The sequence below is a fragment of the Diabrotica virgifera genome, chromosome 1, assembly GCF_917563875.1.
Source record: "Diabrotica virgifera virgifera chromosome 1, PGI_DIABVI_V3a".
Lineage (NCBI taxonomy): Eukaryota > Metazoa > Arthropoda > Insecta > Coleoptera > Chrysomelidae > Diabrotica > Diabrotica virgifera.
This window is the reverse complement of record NC_065443.1, coordinates 39,532,354-39,553,279: the sequence shown is the minus strand read 5'-3', so window position 1 is coordinate 39,553,279 and position 20,926 is coordinate 39,532,354. Positions and strand designations below refer to the sequence as shown.

At 32.9% G+C, this 20,926-nt stretch overlaps 1 protein-coding gene across 1 annotated transcript in view; it reads right to left on the bottom strand.

Moving 5' to 3' along the window:
* LOC114336052 (uncharacterized) overlaps positions 1-14,746 on the bottom strand; it is a 76,026-nt gene extending 61,280 nt beyond the window's left edge. Inside the window, exons 1-2 of the mRNA XM_028286380.2 lie at positions 14,345-14,746; positions 2,797-2,922 (exon numbers count right to left, since the gene is read on the bottom strand). Of these exons, the coding sequence (XP_028142181.2) occupies positions 2,797-2,922; positions 14,345-14,474 (256 nt within the window). The 5' untranslated portion in view covers positions 14,475-14,746. The remainder of the gene's footprint in view (positions 1-2,796; positions 2,923-14,344) is intronic.
* Between the last annotated feature and the right edge of the window lie 6,180 nt (positions 14,747-20,926).

The following is a 20,926-nucleotide window of genomic DNA, read 5'->3' as shown; positions in this document are numbered from 1 at the left end:
TTAAAATTAAATATAACACAGAACAAAAAGAACTACTTAGTGACGACCTAAATATTCAAATTGTTGCCCATCATACACTTCTCTAGAATACATTATCCAGAGAATACTAAACGCCATTCAAAGCATATCGAGAGCAGAAATTGAGACTGCTGTTCAATCTACTCTTGAAAGAGTAAATCTTTGCAACGAAAATGATGGGCAAAAATTTGAACGTTTATGTCATCACTAAATAGTTGTTTTTATTTCTTTGTAATAGGGCTTTTCAACGCTTCTCATTTGTTTCGAGCCTCTGTCATATGCCGTATAATCCGTGTATAATATTAATAAACGAGATATGAACGAGGCTCGAAACAAATGAGAAGCGTTGAAAAGACCTAATATACGTTGACAGCTGGAAAATGTTTCTTTGTTGTTTCCATAGCACACTACTTTTAATGAATTTCGTTTACCGGTGACAGTAACAGTTATGTTTTTAAATTTACACGTTTTGTAAGATATCTCGAGATAGAAAAAATGTATTAACATGCGGTTTTCGCTATTCTGTTGCTAATTTTGTCTAATTTTGTAATATGGTATTAAAAATGCATGTTTGTATTTAATATTTTCCAAGGAACACTAGATTTCTGAAAAAAATTAAATAACGCCTTCTAGCTGGCATATTACTCAGTAAGTTGGTTCGAAATCATAACTTTTACATTGACGAAAAAGATCTGTCTTCAACAAGACCAAGTTTCCAAAATTTGATTAAGCAGAACCGGACTCACAGCCAGTTTTTCATAACAAGATTCCCACTCACCCCCACCTCTTATTTCCAAAGGTAGACCTAAACTTGTCAAATCAAATATGCGTAGAATTTTATGAAGAATACGACGATCGGATTTCCAGTGCCCCTTCATTAGGAAAATTTTGTAAAATTTAGATTTTTTTAATTTTTGATATTCAATTACGCCCTCTAGCGGTGGTCCCACAATTATGAAAATAATTTCCAGGCTTTTCCTTAGGCAACTTTTGTTATAAAATTTTTTATTTCAAAGCTCTACTATAAACGGTTACTGAGATATGGCCGAGAGCCATTCTTATTGGGACACCCGGTACATCATGTGGCACCTTATTTAAAAGCTTTTGAAAATGGACAAGTGGCATCCTTATCGCAGGAACATCCTAAAAAAATAAGAGTGAAATTTGTGCACCCCATAAAAATTTTATGGAGCTTTCGTTCGCTTAAACCCCCACCCATTAACATTGTGGTATCATTAGTTAAACACAATATTTTTAAAACTTTTATGCCTCTTAGTACTTTTTCGATACCTAAGTCTAATACTTCTACAGTTTTTATCGAGATATTTTTTGTAAAATCCGCCAAATATTTTTAAATTGTTAAGTAAGATTATAGAGACGTGGAATAATATTATGAAAATAATATTCTATAATGTTACTTAACCATTTTAAAATATGTGCTGGATTTTAGAAATGTTCAAAATATCTCGATAAAACTAGATTATCGAAAAAGTACTAAGAGGCAAAAGTTTTCAAAACATTGTGTTTAACTAATGGTACCACAATGATAATTTAATTGGAACGTACGCAAACATTGGGGGGTTTAAAGGAACAAAACCCCATCAAAGTTTTATAGGGTGCACAAATTCTGCTGTTATTTTTTAAAGATATACCTGCTATAAGAAAGCCACATCTCCATTTTCAATATAAAATCTCTAGCAGTTTTCGATATATTTGAAAAAATTAATTTTCATTTTGTAACTTCAAAGGGCTGTACCTTTTTTTGGTACACATTATTTGTATTAAGGTAAGTTAGGTTCAATCAAACTATTTTTGGTCCCAGAATATGAGACTTAATTTATGACCTGTCTTTTTGTTACACCCTGTATACTAGTACCCAGTAACAAAGTGTCATAAAATGAAAATGAAAATATTAGATATTAATAATACTAACTAGTTAGTAATACTAGCTCAGAAATGCCCCCATATGTAAAAATGTAGTGACGTATAATATATCAACAATACAGAAAACTCAAGCTAATAAATGTGAAATCCGTTGAATTTATTTAGAACCATAATAAAAAATAAAAAGTTCACCCTTATAATTATAGTTCTTCAAGAAATTAACGCACCACCTTAAAAATGGTGAATGGTCTGAATTTTTTTAAAGAAAAAAATAGTACATAACTGACATATTTAAAAGTAAAAATCATTTTTGAATTTGTAACAAAAGTCTATCTTTCCTTATTTTTTTATACGATGCGCAGTTTTCTTGCAAAAATAAAACATATCAACACTTACAAAGTATTCAAAATAAGTTTCTATTCTTCAACACCTAGTATCTCGGAAACGAAGCATTTGCGGACATACATTTTATAAAGCAAACTGTCATTATTTTTCCATGTAGAATAACCCCTTAAAGTTCGTCACTTTTATTTAAAAACACCTAACAGTACCTAACTTTTTTAATATCCAACATAATCGAATGAATCAAAAGACAGTATGTTAAGAAAACCTGAGACTAGTTGCGTTTTAATTTAAGTATTTTATAAATGCTAGAATATTCCACAGGGTGTTGCGAACTTTGAGAGAAAAAAGTATGATTGGTACAACCGGTATAGAATGATAATTTACCGGTCTAGCAACAATATGATTACAGCGACATTGTTAAAGAATGAGGCTATAACATATTAAAAAAATAACTTAAATCGGACAACAGGTTTAGGAAATTCGAGACATCAAAAATTACCCATTTTTAAGATGCTTCGTTAATTTCTTAGAGAAGTGTATTTATATCACCTGAATTATCCTCATCTGGTTTATTCTTCAAGTCTCCTGGATTAAGAGATGTATGTAACTGACTCTTTAATATTCTTGAGTCACCTTCGTACAACTCTTCCTTAATTTCAGCTTTCACTGCTGTAACTAATAAAAAAACAGGAATTATATCACATTGTTCATAGGGGAGTCAATAGAGTTTTTGCTTACGGAAAAGATCAAACAAGATAAAACTTTTTGTAATTTCATTAAGAAACGTTTTGTAAACAACATATCAAAAAGTTCTACTCCAAAAATGGGTGCTTAACTTTTTATTATACACATAAACTGCGAAATTAGTTGTTTTTTAAAGACCTACGAAAATATAAATTTTAGAAAAACACTGACTTGGCCATTTAAAAATTCAGAAAATTTTACAAAGGAAAACCTTACATAAAGAATTTTCTAAAATTAATTTATTTTTATAAAAATATTATATTTATTTTTATTGTTGTTCTGAAGCTATTTTCTTGTGGCATTTTTACAATTTTAACTATTTACAATGGGAAATAAGCCACAACATTATTAAAAAATGATTTTTATTAACGTTTCGACGCCCAAATCGGGTGCCGTTGTCAAAATACAAAATACTACTAACATAAACAAAAATGTTGCTTAGTAAAAAAATTCTTCTATTAATTTATTTAATTTGACTCATTTATATCGGCAATTCAGATACATATGATACATTTTACAGTAGAAGACTTTAAAATGATATTGCCAATATTTATGAGTTGCGTTCCTGGGACGACTTTACTGAAAGATAGTTCATTTGATTACATGAAATCAACCCCAACTCAAGAATATCCGTCACAACAAAATCATAGCATAGAGAAACTTAAAACAATAGGAAATAAATTCAACATTTCAACAACATTCAAAACAACCAACACATTGAGATCTATTCTATCTAAAACTAAACCTAATAATGAACAAGAAATTACAAAGAATTGTATTTATAAAATACCTTGTGAATGCGAACAGTTTTATATAGGTGAAACATCAAGACCATTAAACGTTAGAATAAGTGAACATCAATCTTATATTAAAAATAGAGAATTTGATAGATCTCAAATATGTCAACACGTATGGGATAATGAACATAGAGTTCAGTGGAGAGATTCAAGTATAGTCCTGAAAGAAACAGATAGTAAAAAGAGAAAAATCAAAGAAGCGGTTCTAAAATTATGCTAAACGAATCCAATTGTGTCGCAAATTCCTCGGTGGAATACAGTAGGATGTGGATACCCATACTGAAAGAGGAAGTCAATAGAAAGAAAATACCACAATTAGTAAGTCAATAGTCGAGTTAGTGCATATTTTATATTTTAGTATTACTTATATATCCATGTATTATTGATATTATTTATAATTTAAACAAAATTATAGTAAAGTTAGAATTTGGTATTAATTTTGAGAGTAAATTAAATGTAAGACCAAATACTTACGATGTCGGGATAGTATCACGATGTAATAAATAGTGTGATGTTAATGTATTTTTGGTCCCAATTAATTAAAACTCTATTGTTTGGATAACTTTATATTTCATCGTATAAACGGTGATTCAACCATAGTTGTTTACAAATACAAATCATTACCTATACCACACATTTGTACATATCAAGTATCTAATTATAACAACTCTTGAATTTACCTATGCTGCATTTTTATACACTACCTAATATGTAAACCTCACGTATTAATTCACGGTCAGGAGTCATTGTCTTCGAGCATGGCTAATACACTACATTATATTTTGATAAAGATATTTACAACTTAATTTATATAGGTTGTCCCAACTATATTACATCTCCCTGTTTTAAAATGAGATATATTTCTCTTTCCCTTTTACAAAATGTTTATGGTTACCTAATACTATTTTGAGAAATTAAATTTCCTAACTATACTAACTAACTGTAACATGGTACATTTCAGATCAATCAATTTTTCCCTAAACATGTATATTCTTTTTCCTATTTTACACAAAAGTTCATATTTTCCCTATACTAAAACTGGTATTTTATAACCTATTACTAGTTCACGTACTTTCACGTCGTGTCTTTTCGTCCTTTTTTTTTTTCGTTCACTAATTCACTTCATCAAAACAGTGTCCACAGTGAATGAAATTGATCCTAACTTTTAAATAGTCTTTTAGTGCCTATAGGCATCTCATATAAGCGGGGGAATACCTAACTAAAAATCTCGTATCTACCTAAAAGTCCTAAGCTAAGCTAATATTACTCGAATAAGTAAAAAAAATGTATCCTTTACTCTATTATTAATTCCTATTTCAGTCTTCTTTTGATTTATTTATATATGTCTTACTAACTCTAAAATAATGTACCTATAATAAAAATGTAATCTCTCTAAAAAACTTCTAATGTGTCTCTAAAAACTTCTAATAACTCTCTTGTACCTATAATAAAGATTTAATCTCTCTAAGAACTTCACTTTTTGCGTCCCTTTACTTACTATCTACTAACACTATTGTAAGATATTGTCTATCCTTAATTCAACACTTCCATTTTCCACGAAAATTTAACCTGAATTCATTATATACATTTAAAAATAAGTTATTTATAATTTACGTTATAGTCCTGTCGCCAGGGGGGGTACAACGGCCTCCTGTATTCAGATGGACTTACCCAAGTTTTTTTTATGTATTTTGACCCGCAGACACGAGCTTTTTGGGTAACAGTTGATCCGGATGTCGATAAGATTGTTATAAACAAAGAAGTTGAGGAATTACATAACAGCGATTTCTCGCAAAACAAAACATGTTTTTGTATATTTTGGGCCATTCTAACCAAAAAGTGTTAATACCAATTTTTTCGTAGGATGCATAGTTTTCGAGATAAACGCGGTGGAACTTTCAAAAGATCGAAAAATTGCAATTTTTGTACCCGAATAACTTTTGATTAAAAAATAAAATAGCAATTCTGCTTACCGCATTTGAAAGATCAAGTCAAAGTATATGGGTTTTAGTTATTTGCATTGCTAAAAATTTACTATTTTATTGTTAAACAAAAGTATAAACACCTAGTGCTGGAGTGATGTTTTCAATGATTTCTCATTTAAAATCGAACGAGTAGGTAGAGTAGGTACAAGTGCAAGCGAGGCTATTTCTACGTAGCATGCATGTAAACGCATGTATTAGGCACGGGAAACACTATGTGTTTATAGCTTTTTTTAGCAATAAACACATAACTTTTTAGCAATGTATATATTCGAAACCGATAGAATTTGACTTGATCTTTCAATTGCGGTAAGCAGAATTGCTATTTTATTTTTTAATCAAAAGTTATTCGGGTTCAAAAATTGCAATTTTTCGATTTTTTGAAACTTCAACCGCGTTTATCTCGAAAACTATGCATCCTACGAAAAAACTTGTAGGAACATTTTTTGGTTAGAATGGCCCAAAAAATACAAAAACATGTCTTGTTTTGCGAGAACTCGCTGTTATGTAATTCCTCAACTTCTTTGTTTATAACAATCTTATCGACATCCGGATCAACTGTTACCCAAAAAATTCGTGTTTTACGGGCCAAAATACATAATAAAAACTTGGGTAAGTCCATCTGAATACAGGAGGCCGTTGTACCCCCCCTGGCGACAGGACTATTACTTTCGAGAGAAAAAAAAAATTTACAGCTTTAATTCTTAGACATATTTCAATGGTTAGCTACTTATTTGCTTAGTATCTTCTTAATTTTGCTTCTTTTCTTGCAACTTTTATGTCTCTTCTTTCATTTTTCCCACATATTTTAATAAAAAAATTATCTTTTTTTCTCTTCTTCTTCTTGTCTGGTACTACAACTATTTTCCGCCGTCGGTGTTTCCAATTTTCGTCGCCCATTTTCAGAAGATTCTCCCAATTAATTTACAGGAGAGGTTTTTCCTGGTTTTCCCTCGTGATTTACTATGAGATCTCTAACGCGAGAATTTTAATGTCACCGTTGCATGTGGTTGTCTTTTTAAAGACCGATCACATGCTATGATTTTTTTGTGACGGATATTCTTGAGTTGGGGTTGATTTCATGTAAGCGAATGAACTATCTTTCAGTAAAGTCGTCCCAGGATGCAACTCATAAATATTGGCAATATCATTTTAAAGTATTCTACTTTAAAATGTATCATATGTATCTGAACTGCCGATATAAATGAGTCAAATTAAATAAATTATTAGAAGAATTTTTTTACTAAGCAACAACATTTTTGTTTATGTTAGTAGTATTTAGTATTTTGACAACGGCACCCGATTTGGGCGTCGAAACGTTATTGAAAATCATTTTTTAATAATATTGTGGCTTATTTCCCATTATAAATAGTTAAAATTTATTTTTATATTTATAAATTTTATTTATAACGCTCAAGTCACCCCTCTCATAATCATTGGCGCACTGCACTCGTATTATAGTAGCGTTCGGCGCAGCGCACGTTTGAGTTAATTTATTATAATTTTTTAACTAATTGATCAAATTAAATTTTACAAATTAAAAATGAAAGAAGAACATTAAATCTATCTTATAGTTGTAATACACCAATCAATGAGAGCAAGAACAGGATATTACCTCCGAATTCTCTTCTACTGGAAAAACAAAGGACGCCGTCGAAAGAATCGCGTCGCTCAATTGGAATTGGGCAGGACCCGTCGCCAGATTGTCAGACAACCGATGGACAAAACGTATTTTCAAGTGGTGGCCACGAGAAGAAGCACTACGGAGCAGAGGACGACCACCAACCAGATAGGCTGACGATCTGAAGCGTATTGTCAGCAACTGGATGCAAGCCGCACAAAACAGAGAAAGATGGAAAGAGCTGAGGGAGACCTATGTCCAGAAGTGGGCGAGTGCGAGTTGATGATGATCTACGAATATAATCTATACAATTTATAAGACTATACAAATCAAATAAAATACTATTTTATAAATGCAATAAACACAATTTAGTCCAGTCGGGTTAGACGAATAACAGGCCTAACCTTGCATTAGGAGCTGTCCCAAATTTTATTTTTCTAATCTTTAGGGAGGGTCAATATTAGTATAAATTTAAAATCTCGACTGAATTCCACCGTTGCGTTAGCCGCCATCTTGATTTTAAACGAGAACTGTTTTTGCTCAATATCTCCGCCATTTTCAATTTTTTGACAAAAAGTGTAGAAACTGAAATTGTTTAAAATGCGATTTTCTATAATTTCACACATTATAATTTTTTTTGTGCGGTCGATATTTTCCGAGTTATGAGGGGGAAATAGTGACAGTTGTAGCATAATTATTGAATTATTGAATTATCTCGTTTATTATTAGTTTTACGACAAATATATACCTATACAAAAATGAAGAGAATTAAATTTTGTACAATTTTGATGCCGTACATTTTTTTGATATAATCAATAATTAAGGTAGTGCGTATGTGGTAATAGTGCGAGCGTAAGACCTGATTGATTTTGTAGCAATTGTTTTTGTTCAATATCTCCGCCATTTTCAACTTTTCGACAAAAAGTGTAAGAACTGAAATTGTTGCAATTACGATTTACTACAATTTTTCGAGAGAACCAGTTACGGGTCTACAAGGGGGGAAATGGGAAAATTCCCCCCAACAGGGTCCAAAATTAAAATAAAAATTGTTGAAACATCACGATATATTAGCTGACAAAACTTAAAATATCGACAGACAAATTCAACCAATAAAACCCGCTAGTTAATAAAATTAAGTGAACTTAATGCATATAATGCCTTTTTATGTCTTTTATATATTTAGTTTGGTTGATGTTTCATTGGAAGTTTCAAAAACTGTATAAAATATAATTCTCTTTATTTTCAACAATTACGCTTTTCGACAATTCAATAATTATGCTTCCCCTCCGCTTCCATTATTTTCCCCCTTAACTCGGAGAATATTAATCGTATAAAAAAATTGTGCCAAAGAAATTGTAGGAAATTTCATTTCCAACAATTTTCTTTCCCACCATTTATGTCGAAAAGTTCAAAATGGCAGAGATATTAAGCAACAACAGTTCTCATTTAAAATCAATATGGCGGCTAATGCAACCGCGGAATTCAGTCGAGATTTTAAATTTACACTACTATTGATCTCTCCTAAAGGATAGAATTATAAAATTTGGGGCAGCTCGGAAACAAAATTCAATTCAATAATTATGCTCCCCCCACCACCTTTTAGTATTTTCCCATGTAACTCGGAAAATATCAACCGCATGAAAAAAATTGTTAAAAATAAATTGTAGGAAATTATATTTTGAACAATTTTAGTTGAAAATGGCGTAGATATTTAACAAAAACAATTGCTATAAAATCAATCCGGTCTTACGCTCGCGCCATTACCGCATACGTACTACCTTAAATATTAATTTTATCAAAAAAATGAAAGAGACCAAAATTGTGTAGAATTTAATTCTCTTCATTTTTGTATAGATACATATTTGTTGTAAAACTAATACTAAACGAGATAATTCAGTAATTCAATAATTATGCTCCAACTCTCACTATTTTCCCCTCATAACTCGGAAAATATCGACCGCACGAAAAAAATTATAATAAATGAAATTATAGAAAATCGCATTTTCAACAATTTAAGTATTTGCACTTTTTGTCAAAAAAATGAAAATGGCGGAGATATTGAGCAAAAACGGTTCTCGTTTAAAATCAAGATGGCGGCTAACGCAACAGCGGAATTCAGTCGAGATTTTAAATTTATGCTAATATTGACACTCCCTAAAAATTGGAAAAATAAAATTTGGGGCAGCTCCTAATGCAAGGTCAAATGCTATCCCGACATGCTATCCCGACTGGGCTAATTTATTTGTTTTTATGACAAATTGCAAATAAAATGTGACAACTGTCAGATTTAACTAAAATGTCAGGTTAGAATAAATGTTATAAATTAAGGTGTATTACCACGGGCTTACCTTTTTTTCTATCATTTGTGACGCACTGAAAAATGCCCATGAAAAGACCATACATGTATTGATGTCGTTTGTTATTATTCCAGTAACAAAAAATTTTTACTTAGATGGCATAATACGGGGGTGAATGAAACCGTTATATTTTCTCCTAACTTTAAAAATTCTTGGGAAAAATTGGAGGACTGAATTTGTTTCATACTCATTTCGTATCTCCGATACCTAGTATCGGAGGTGTCTCAAAGATTTTGTTTTTAGAATTATCCAAATATCTCTTTCCTGTAAAGGCTGTGAATAAAAACACTGCTTTGCAGGTTTATTTAATTAAAAATATCAAACGCACTTAGTCCAGAAAGCCACTGCGCATCCGCTAGGAAAGATATTGCGATTCGGATTTTTTGCACAATCTTACTTAAAAATGACCCCTTTTATTAAATTTGCATGTTGCCAGGACCAAAAGTGGGTCAAAAATTTTTTAAACGTTTTTTTTTTGTTTTTATCCTAAAATAATTTTTTTGGCATGGAGCAAAGTTTTTTTAGGTTTTTTGGATCATTCCAAACAGAACAGGTCTTTAGTGGCTTTTCTCTAAAGTTGATAGTTTTTGACATATAAGCGATTAAAAATTGAAAATCGCGAATTCGGCCATTTTTAACCTTCAAACACTATGTGAAAACTTAAAATTTGAATGTTACTAAGGTAGGTAGATATTCTTTAAACATCGATTGATGAAATCCCGAAGAGTTTTTTGCAATACAGTATTCAAAATTCTTTGTTTTTTAATTTCTAATCACGCGTGCGCGACACTATTTTCCGCCGTTGCATGTGTATACAGTATGGTGCAAATGAAAGGAATAAATTCGTTATCTCGTAAACCGGCGACTTAGGGAAAAAACCCGAAAGAGGTCGATTTTTATTATATATATACTAGTGACGTCATCCGTCTGGGCGTGATGACGTAATAGATGATTTTTTTAATGAGAATAGGGGTCGTGTGGTAGCTCATCAGAAATTTTCTTCAATTCTCTATTCAGTAATGTAAACATATACATACATAATTATTTATACAGGGTGTCCAAAAAAATTGTATTAAATTAAATTATTTGACAAAAAAAGAAATACAGTACAACCTCGTTTAACCGGACTAACTGGGACCGGAAGCGATCCGGTAAATCGAAAATCCGGATAATCTGGAAATATAGTAAGGTTAATAAAACTACATGTGAAATGATAACTTACTATATTTACACCCTATATGATTTACGCGAGCATTAGTTTTTATTTACAAAAAAGTCTATTCTCTTTACAGCGTGTCCCTAGACCGTCCGATCACTCAAGGCAACAAATTTGTGACCGGGAAATCGCATTACATACATACATACCTACAGTTATCAAAAGTATTTTTTTATTTTTTCGTTCCGGATTGATCCGGATAATCCGGACACCTGGATGAACGGGGTCCGGATTAACGAGGTTGTACTGTAGAAGGAAGGAATAGAGAATTGAAGAACCTTTCAAATGAGCTAGCACACGACCCCTATTCTCATTAAAAAAAATTCATTGATTACGTCATCACGCCCAGATGGATGACGTCACTAGTATACCATATATGCCGCAATATCATAACTTAAAAATAAAAATCGACCTGTTTCGAGATTTTTCCTTAAAGTCGCCGGTTTACGAAATAACGAATTTATTCCTTTCATTTGCACCATACTGTCGATGTCGGTGAAAAATAGTGTCGCCCACGCTTGATTAGCAATTAAAAAACAAAGGAGTTTTGAATATTGTATTGCAAAAAAATCTTCGGGATTTCATCAATCGATGTTTAAAGAATATCTACCTACCTTGGCAACATTCAAATTTTCAGTTTTTCACATAGTTTTTGAGGGTTAAAAATGGCCAATTTCGCAATTTTTCAATTTTTAATCGCTTATATCTCAAAAACTATCAATTAATTATTTTCTATGGGAAATAAACCACAATTTTACTAAAAAATGAATTTATTAACGTTTCGAAGCCCAAATCCGGTTTCGTTGTCAAAATACAAAATACTATTAAAATAAACAAAAATGTTGTTGCTAAGTAAAAAAATTCTTCTAATAATTTATTTAATCTGACTCATTAATATTGGCAATTCAGACGTATATTATACATTTTAAAGTAGAAGACTTTAAAATGATATCGCCAATATTTATGAGTTGCGTTAATGGGACGACTTTACTAAAAGATAGTTCATTCGATTACATGAAATCAATCCCAACTCAAGAATATACTATGATTTTTTTGCGACGGATATTCTTGAGTTGGGATTGATTTCACGTAATCGAATGAATTATCTTTTAGTAAAGTCGTCCCAGGAACGCAACTCATAAATATTGGCGATATCATTTTAAAGTCTTCTACTTTAAAATGTATAATATACGTCTGAATTGCCAATATAAATGAGTCAGATTAAATAAAATATTAGAAGAATTTTTTTACTTAGCAACAACATTTTTGTTTATTTTAATAGTATTTTGTATTTTGACAACGAAACCCGATTTGGGCTTCGGAACGTTAATAAATTCATTTTTTAGTAAAATTGTGGCTTATTTCCCATAGAAAATACTTAATTATAAAAATGCCACAAGCTTCAGAACAACATTAAAAAACTATCAACTTTGGAAAAATGTCACTCAAGACCTTTTCTGTTTGGAATGATCCAAAAAATCTAAAAAAAACTTTGTTCCATGCAAAAAAAAATAATTTTAGGAAAAAAACAAACAAAAAAACGTTTAAAAAATTTTTGACCCACTTTTGGTCCTGGCAACATGCAAATTTGTTAAAAGGGATCCTTTTTGAGTAAGATTGTGCAAAAAATCCGAATCGGAATATTTTTCCTAGCGGATGCGTAGTGGATTTCTGACTAATTAAAATTAACAACACAAAACAAAATTAACAACAAAACAATTCAATAGCAGGTAGGTATGTCCAGGCTCTCGCAGCAACGACTGCTCGCAATCTGTTTGGCATCGAATAAAGATGTGTTATCCTTGCCTGGGGAATAGCCCGATATTCATCTACCAGGGCCTTAACTGTACCAAATTTTCTGGAGGCTTAAGATAACGGCGAATAGCTATTTTTAATTCATCCCACAAATGCTCAATGGGATTGAGATCTGAGCTGCAAGCGGGCCATTCTTATTTTATCAATCCAACCTCTATTTAAGTTATTTATGTTTATGAACCAAGCAGTGTTTTTATTCACAAAAAATTGTACAGCTCTTACAAGAAAAAAAAACATTCGGATAATTCAAAAAAATTTAGTGATGCCCTCGGAATAATATGACAGGACTATGAAACAAAATCATGTCTTCATTTTTTCCACAGATTTTTTTAAATTTGGGAGAAATTACAAGGCTTACATTCACCCCTGTATAATCCCATGTCAGGAAAAATTTTTTTGTTATCGAAATAATAACAAACGATATCAATACATGTACCTACAAACTAATGCAAGAATCTTGAAAATCGTAATTCAAATAATAAAATTATAAACTCGTACAAAAGTAAAAAACTTCGATTTTGTATATTGGTATATAAAGTTTATTAAAAACTATTAAAATGTTATCCAAATGAATTGAAAAACGTTTTCGATCTGAATCAGATCATGTTCAGTGGGTTCGACTTAGTAGATGAAACTAGCACACTATTAAAAGTGGTAACATCGAGATATATGATTTATATAGTATGATTATAAGAAATATAGCGACTCCAAGTCGATGTTAATAGATTTTTTCTATTCTCACACTATAATATATCAATTATTATAATGTCACTACCTGTATCATAATGAACTTCATTATGATACAGATTTTCATTACGATACATATTTTTATCCAATAGAATCGCGATATGGCATTCGCGATACAGGTGGCACACGCGCAGTGACCAATGGCAAGTCAAATACATACGCTTTGACAGTTCTCAATATGTAAACAAACTGTCAAACTACTTAATTTGTTTGCTTTACAAAATTAATAAATTTGAATATGTTTTTTTGTATGATTTATAATTTTTGAAAATCTCGAGAGGTTGTAACCAAAGAAAGTATTCCACCTGTTGTCAATCTGGTGGTATGGGAACGATATTTATTGTCGTTTTCTGTGCTACTTCGATTGATAACTTGCTTTGAATATATTTTTTGTTGTGAATTATCATAGAAAAAATCGTGTATACAACTTGCATTTAATTATTATTATGAAGCTCGTACTCGCCGCTAGGCGGCTCGTTTCGTATCCCTCATATTCGTTGCATAATGATCATCATTAAATGCTCGTTGCATAATATACTAAACTAATACACTATTAGTGGTCAAAGGGCAACATGGTTCTCTGCTCGAATATAACGCGTGGTTCTTGCCAGTTAAATGGACACATACCAACTCAAAAATAATTGTAATTGAAAATGATATTGAAAATATAAATTGTCAAACTTAATCAAAAATTTTGAGTGGCAGAATTTTGTTTGTATATACAAACTAACAAAAAAAGTTTTAGAAAAATATAAGCTTGTTTGAATTTTTCCGAATCAAAAGTTTTTGTTCTACTAGGATTATATTACTTGTCTTACCTATGTTACCTTCTGGTTCATTCCCCAAGTTTCCTAGATCAAAGGATGTGGATAACGGACTTTTTATACCTTGAGTATATCTTGAATCATTTTCAACATATTCCTCTTTAATTTCAGATTTTACCTCCATAGCTAACAAAGGCAGCTATTTACCAAGAAGGTCGCCTTAAAAATGATAATTTTTTGTGAACTGTATCAAAAACGTAAAGATGCGCAAACTTAAATATTTTCTCTGGTGGAAACGTAATTAACAAATAATAAATCAGTGATTTTTACTATTAACTTATATAATAATACACAATATATCTTTAAAATACTAACAACGAATATAGATGCACATACAATACCGCATGCATATACAAGGATACTTCACTGTCATTTTTTAGTAAAGCAAGTCGGGAACAGTTGGGAAACTACCCATATGGAGTGCGCATGTGACTTCACCTTCACCACCGCGACCGAACATCCTACGTCCACAAACGTTTAATAACGATTTTTAATTTTTCAATGGCGATATGCGCACAACGTAAAATTTGATGTACCGGGTGTCCAATAAGAATGGCTCTCGGCCATATCTCAGAAACCGTTTATAGTACAGCTTTGAGAAAAAAATATTTATAACAAAAGTTGCCTCGTGAAAAGCCTGGAAATTATTTTCATAATTGAATCGTTTATTTCAGAAAGGGGTCAAGTGACAAATGTTGACAAAATGAGGGCACAAAAATATTTTTTTTAAACAAATTAACAAGATGCATGTTTAAAAAATACAACACTTTTTGACAAATACTCCAGGTTGTTAGGTAGAATTTTTATTTTATATAGAGTGATTGTTTGCTGAATGTAAACAGTGTGTAAACTTGATTTTCTCAAAAGTAGATACTTGCGATTTGACCCCTTTCTGAAATAAACGATACAGTTGTAGGTCCACCGCTAGAGGGCGTAATTGAATATCAAAAATTAAAAAATCCAAACTTTACAAAATTTACCTAATGAAAGGGCACTGGAAATCCAATCATCGTATTCTTCATAAAATTTTGCGCTTATTTGATTTGACGTTTAAGTCTACCTTTGCAAATAAGAGGTGGGGGTGAGTGGGAACCTTCTTATGAAAAAATGGCTTAAGTCGGGTTCTGCTAAATCGAATTTTGCGTATTTGGTCTTGTTGAAAACACCCCTTTTTCGTCAATGTAAGTGTCTTATTTTCGAAATAGCCTAATAAGTAATATTCAAGCTAGGAAGCGTTATTTAATTATTTTCAGAAATTTAGTTTTCTTTGGAAAATATTAAATACAAGTATGCATTTGTAATCCTGTATTACAAAATTAGACCAAATTAGCAACATAATACCGAAAACCGCATGTGGATACCTTTTTTTCTATCTTGAGATATCTTAAGAAATGTGTAAATTTTAAACATACTCTTACTGTCACCGGTAAACGAGGTTAAGGAAAAGTAGTGTGCTATGGAAAAAACAAATAAACATTTTCCAGATGTAAACGTATATAAATAATTAAAACAACAATAAGACAAACAACACTATAAAATATAACAAAGAAATAAAAGCAACTACTTACTTATTCTTTGCGACTGCCTAAATGTTCAAATTTTTGCCCATCATTTTCGATGCAAGTATTTACCCTTTCAAGAGTAGATTAAATAGCAACAAATTTAACTGTTTTAGACTTTTATTTATGGGGATGGATTAAAGACCTTGTTTTGTCGCTAGACACACTACTCGAGAAAACATTATCTAGAATATAGAGAATACAAAACGCCATTCAAAGCATTGCGAAAGCAGAAATTGAGACTGCAGACTGCTGTTCAATCTACTCTTGAAAGAGCAAATGCTTGCATCGAAAATGATGGGCAACAATTTGACCATTAAGTCGTCACTAAATAAGTAGTTGCTTTTATTTCTTTGTTATATTTTATAGTGTTGTTTGTCTTATTGTTGTTTTAATTAATTATATACGTTTACATTTGGAAAATTTTCCTTTGTTTTTTCCATAGAACACTATTTTTCCATAACTTCGGTTACCGGTGACGTTAACGGTTGTTTAAAATTTACACGTTTCTTAAGATATCTCGAGATAGAAAAAAGGTATCGACATGCGGTTTTTGGTGTTAGGTTGCTAATTTGGTCTAATTTTGTAAAAAATGATTAAAAACGCCTACTTGTATTTAATATTCTCCAAAGAAAACTAGATTTCCGAAAATAATTAAATAACGCCTACTAGCTGACATATTACTTATTAGGCTATTTCGAAAATAAGACTCTTACATTGACAAAAAAAGAGCTGTTTTCAACAAGACTAACTATGCAAAATTCGATTTAGCAAAACCGGACTTACAGCCATTTTGTCATAGGAAGGTTCCGACTCACCCCTACCTTTTATTTGCAAAGTTAAACTTGTGAAATCAAATATGCGCAGAATTTTATGAAGAATATGATGATTGGATTTCAAGTACCCTTTCATTAGGTAAATTTTGTAAAATTTTGATTTTTTAATTTTTGATATTCAATTACGCCCTCTAGCGGTGGACCTACAATTATGAAAATAATTTTCAGGCTTTTCCCGATGCAACTTTTGTTATAAATATTTTTTTCTCAAAGCTGTACTATAAACGGTTCCTAAGATATGTCAGAGAGCCATTCTTATTGGGACTCCCGGTACATTCGACACATTTGTGGGTTAACGTTTAAATGATAAGAGATGAAAAATTTAATCTACGATTCTCCAAAAAATTAACGAATGGGTCATATTTAATGTCTTGAATTTCCTAAACCGGTTGTCCGATTTAAGTGATTTTTTTAACATGTTACAGCCTTAATAGACCTGGATCCCGCGTAAGAAAGAAAAGTTGAATAATAGCAAGCTGAAAATTTGTTAATAGCTTAACGGTATCTAGTCGGACAAACTTTGATGCACGGGAACACTGGAACAAGGGAAGTTTTAACTGTGGAGCATGATAAACGTGTCGTCCTGACAAGTTTATGATTGTGAAAAATAGCAAGTTGTTTTTAAGTTTATTCGATAGCCAACGTTATGTAATATATGAGAAAATGTTTGTCCGACAAAAATGTTGGGCATTTTAACGAGTCCGACACGTAGAACATGTCACATCACAGGAATTATGTTGGTGATGAATAGCAGTCTGATTTTTGCTTGAGAGTTTAATGAAAGGTTAAAAAAGCAATTGGAAGTTCTGTCCGACAAAATTAATGGGAAGTTTTCGTAGTCGGACATTCTAAACAGGTAAGATATAGACAAAAATGCTGGTGATAAATAGCTTTCCGACAAAGACGAAATTTAATTAAGTAAATTATTCCTTACCATGAATGACTGTTGTCGGAAAAAAATAAGGGGTAGATTTTGTAGTCGGACAATTTAAAAAAATAATTTTTGAAATTTCAATAAGGGGTGATTTTTCTATGTCAAAAGTACCTGCAATCAATTACAATCGATATCTTTCGATTTATCTCAACATCATTTAGATACATCACTGTAATACATATATAGTAGATCAGGCAAATTATATTATGGATTGAGTGGCCTAGCTATCTTTGTCTGCCACATGCGCGGGATCGCTTGGTTAAAAGAGATAGATAGACCACCTATCGGCTTTTTGCACTGTATTCCCTGTCTACCCTTATGTCTATGAATACATTTCCATTTAATAAAAACTGTCACTTTTGACAATAATTCATAATAAATTGCAATCGTAACTTCAAATTTAAACTAATCGATTTATTTTGGCAGCAAATTATTTCTAGCCATGTGACATATTAATTACATTATTATTTCATTTGTAGAAAGTTGAGAAAAATTACGTTATACAATTTTAGTAATAATTTATTTAGGTACCCTTTTTCAATCAAGCAAAGCATTATAGCACGAAGAATGATATTCAATAGAATTTTCACAATTAATTATCTGGCAACTGAACCTCATTGAATTGATCACCAAGTATTTTACTAGCTTAGTTCAAAAATTACTCAAAAATGTTCCGTTGAATGGTTTCACTTTTGATTTGGCGACTTAAAATTTAAACTGTTGACACTCAAAAATAGACACAAAAACACTCCATAGTTAATATAAATTTTAATTTCGAACACACGTGGCAAACAGAAACTCAGAGACCATGTACTTTCAAATACTACTTTTTAAAGCACAAAGTGTCACACTGACAAATGCAGCGTTCTAATACATACTTCTAAGCATAATGTGTCACTACTACATTGTTTTGATTTGCTTGTCTTGATAATGTTAAGAGAAATGCATACAATGTGATTCCCCGTTTAGGATTTTGTCCTCTTCAGGGTTTGTGGTGAATGTTTAGTGTTGGCAGCAAAAGCAAACAGTCCGGAAAACAACTGGGGCAAGCACCGTGTCCTGGTGTTCTTGGATCCTTGGTTATGCCGGACGGTGGTGTCCAGAGGCTAAGAAGACAACAGAGAAGAAAGTTTGATGGATTGTTGTTGGTTCCATAGACATTTACGTGTACTGTCCGTGCTTTGCTCTCGACCAGTCTCCCTAGAAACCATTGTACAACGACAGGCGAACCTGCGTCCCTCGTCGGCGGTCAGGAGGTGGCTTTGAGCGCAGCGTGGACAGTGAGCGTTCGAGTGGAGAAAATAGTTGCGGCTATTTTCTTGGGACGAACAGGTATAATTGTGCAATGAAGTTGAGAAACCGCAAAAAACCAACTTCTCCCTGTTCGGGGTAGGGAAGAGGAAATGTTAGAGGTGGGTACGGTAGGCTAACGGGGTAGCCTCAAGGATGTTTTCGTACTCTACCGGGAGTTCGTCAATGCATGTTTGCATTAGAGCGGACGGTACGTGAATCTTTTTGCGTTTGGGCTTTCGGTAGAGTACGTGGCCGGAAGATGAACAGGAACATTTGAGAGATTCTTGTGTGTCGGAAGGGGGGCCGTTGATTACTTTGATTGTGAAGTTCCTGTTCAGAGAGTTTATTCTCTCGGTGATTTTGGGGATGTTCGAGATGTTTTGGATTTCGTTTGAGGGATATCGCCAGTGCTCATAGTTACATCTACGCAAGACTCTGCGCTCTGTCCTCAACAACCTCTCTTGTTTTTGTCTAGAGCAAAGAGAGTAGATACATGACTTGTACTCCATGACGGGTCGAATAAAGGTCTTGTAAGTGTGAATGAGAGTCTTCTTGTGTGTCTTGCCAATTTTTCCAGAGAGAGCGTTGAGAAGTCTGGCCCTGTTCCTTACCCTGTCTAAAGTTGCCTTTAGATCTGCGTCCCAGTTGAGAGTCCTGGTAAACAGAACTCCCAAATAGTTCACAGTCGGGCTAACGACAAGCCTTTCTCCCAACAAACTCAGAGGATATTGGTCGTCTTCATTGCGAATGATTCTATGTGACACAGAAGGGGCGCGAAACACAATTGTTGTTGTTTTGTTCGCGTTGAGCGTGACTCTCCACTTACAACACCATTCGCCGACGCCGTCCAACAGAGCCTGGGCTCTTCTGAAGAGGAGTCTTGGGTTGTATCGAGAGGTAGTTGAGAGCAGAGTCGTGTCGTCTGCATAGAGAAACAGTCGAGTACCTGGGATATTTTGGTTAGTGATATCGCTGTTGTAGATGATGTACAACAGCGGCGCTAGGACTGAACCCTGGGGAACTCCAGCTTGTGGAGTGAAGGGGGTGGACTTTTGATCGCATATTTTCACTCTGATAGTACGATTGTGGAGGTAGGAGTGTACAATTTTGGTAAATTGCAATGGAAGCCCGATGTCCAGAAGTTTCCGAACAAGCCCGTCGTGCCAGACCTGGTCGAAAGCCTTCTGCACATCCAGAAATGTGGCTATGGCGAATGAACCATCGTTGATGGTTTGAGTAACTTTGGTAGTGAAGTCTATTAATGCATGTTTAGTAGATTTTCCTGACTGGAATCCATATTGGAATTTTGGTATGATATTGTGGTTTTCGAGAAAGTTATTGAGCCTCTCTTTTAGGATTAGCTCAAGAACCTTACCCAGAGTATTGATTAATGAAATTGGTCTATAGGATTCCACGTCGGTTGGGGGTTTGCCTTTTTTCAAAAGCATGATGGTGTTGGCCACTTTCCAAGGAGTAGGAAAGTGGCTGTTTTTGAGACATGCATTGAATATTTTAGTTAGAAGAGGGATGATACTCTCTGGAAGTTTTTTGAGGCACCTTCGATTGATGCCATCAGGTCCGGGAGCGCTGTTTTTGCCGATTTGGCAAAAGCTCTCCGTTTCCCTGTCTGTGAGGGGGTCCATGAGAGGATCATAGACTGGAATGTAGTGGTTGAGAGTAACGTTTACAATGTATTCTGTGTTGAATTTAAATATGCGATCAAAGTTCGGGTTATCTGGCGTTTGAAAATTGTTTTGAAGCGAATTTCTGAATGCTTCGGCTTTCCCTTCTGGGGAATTGACTATGTGATTGTTGACCAACAGATGAGATGGTTGAGATAATTTTTGTTTTGTTAGGACTTTGAATTTTTGCCAGAATTTACCTCCGTCTCTGTAGTCCAGTTTTGAGGTAGCATCTTCCCACCGGCGAGCCGTTAGGACAGATATCTCCCTCT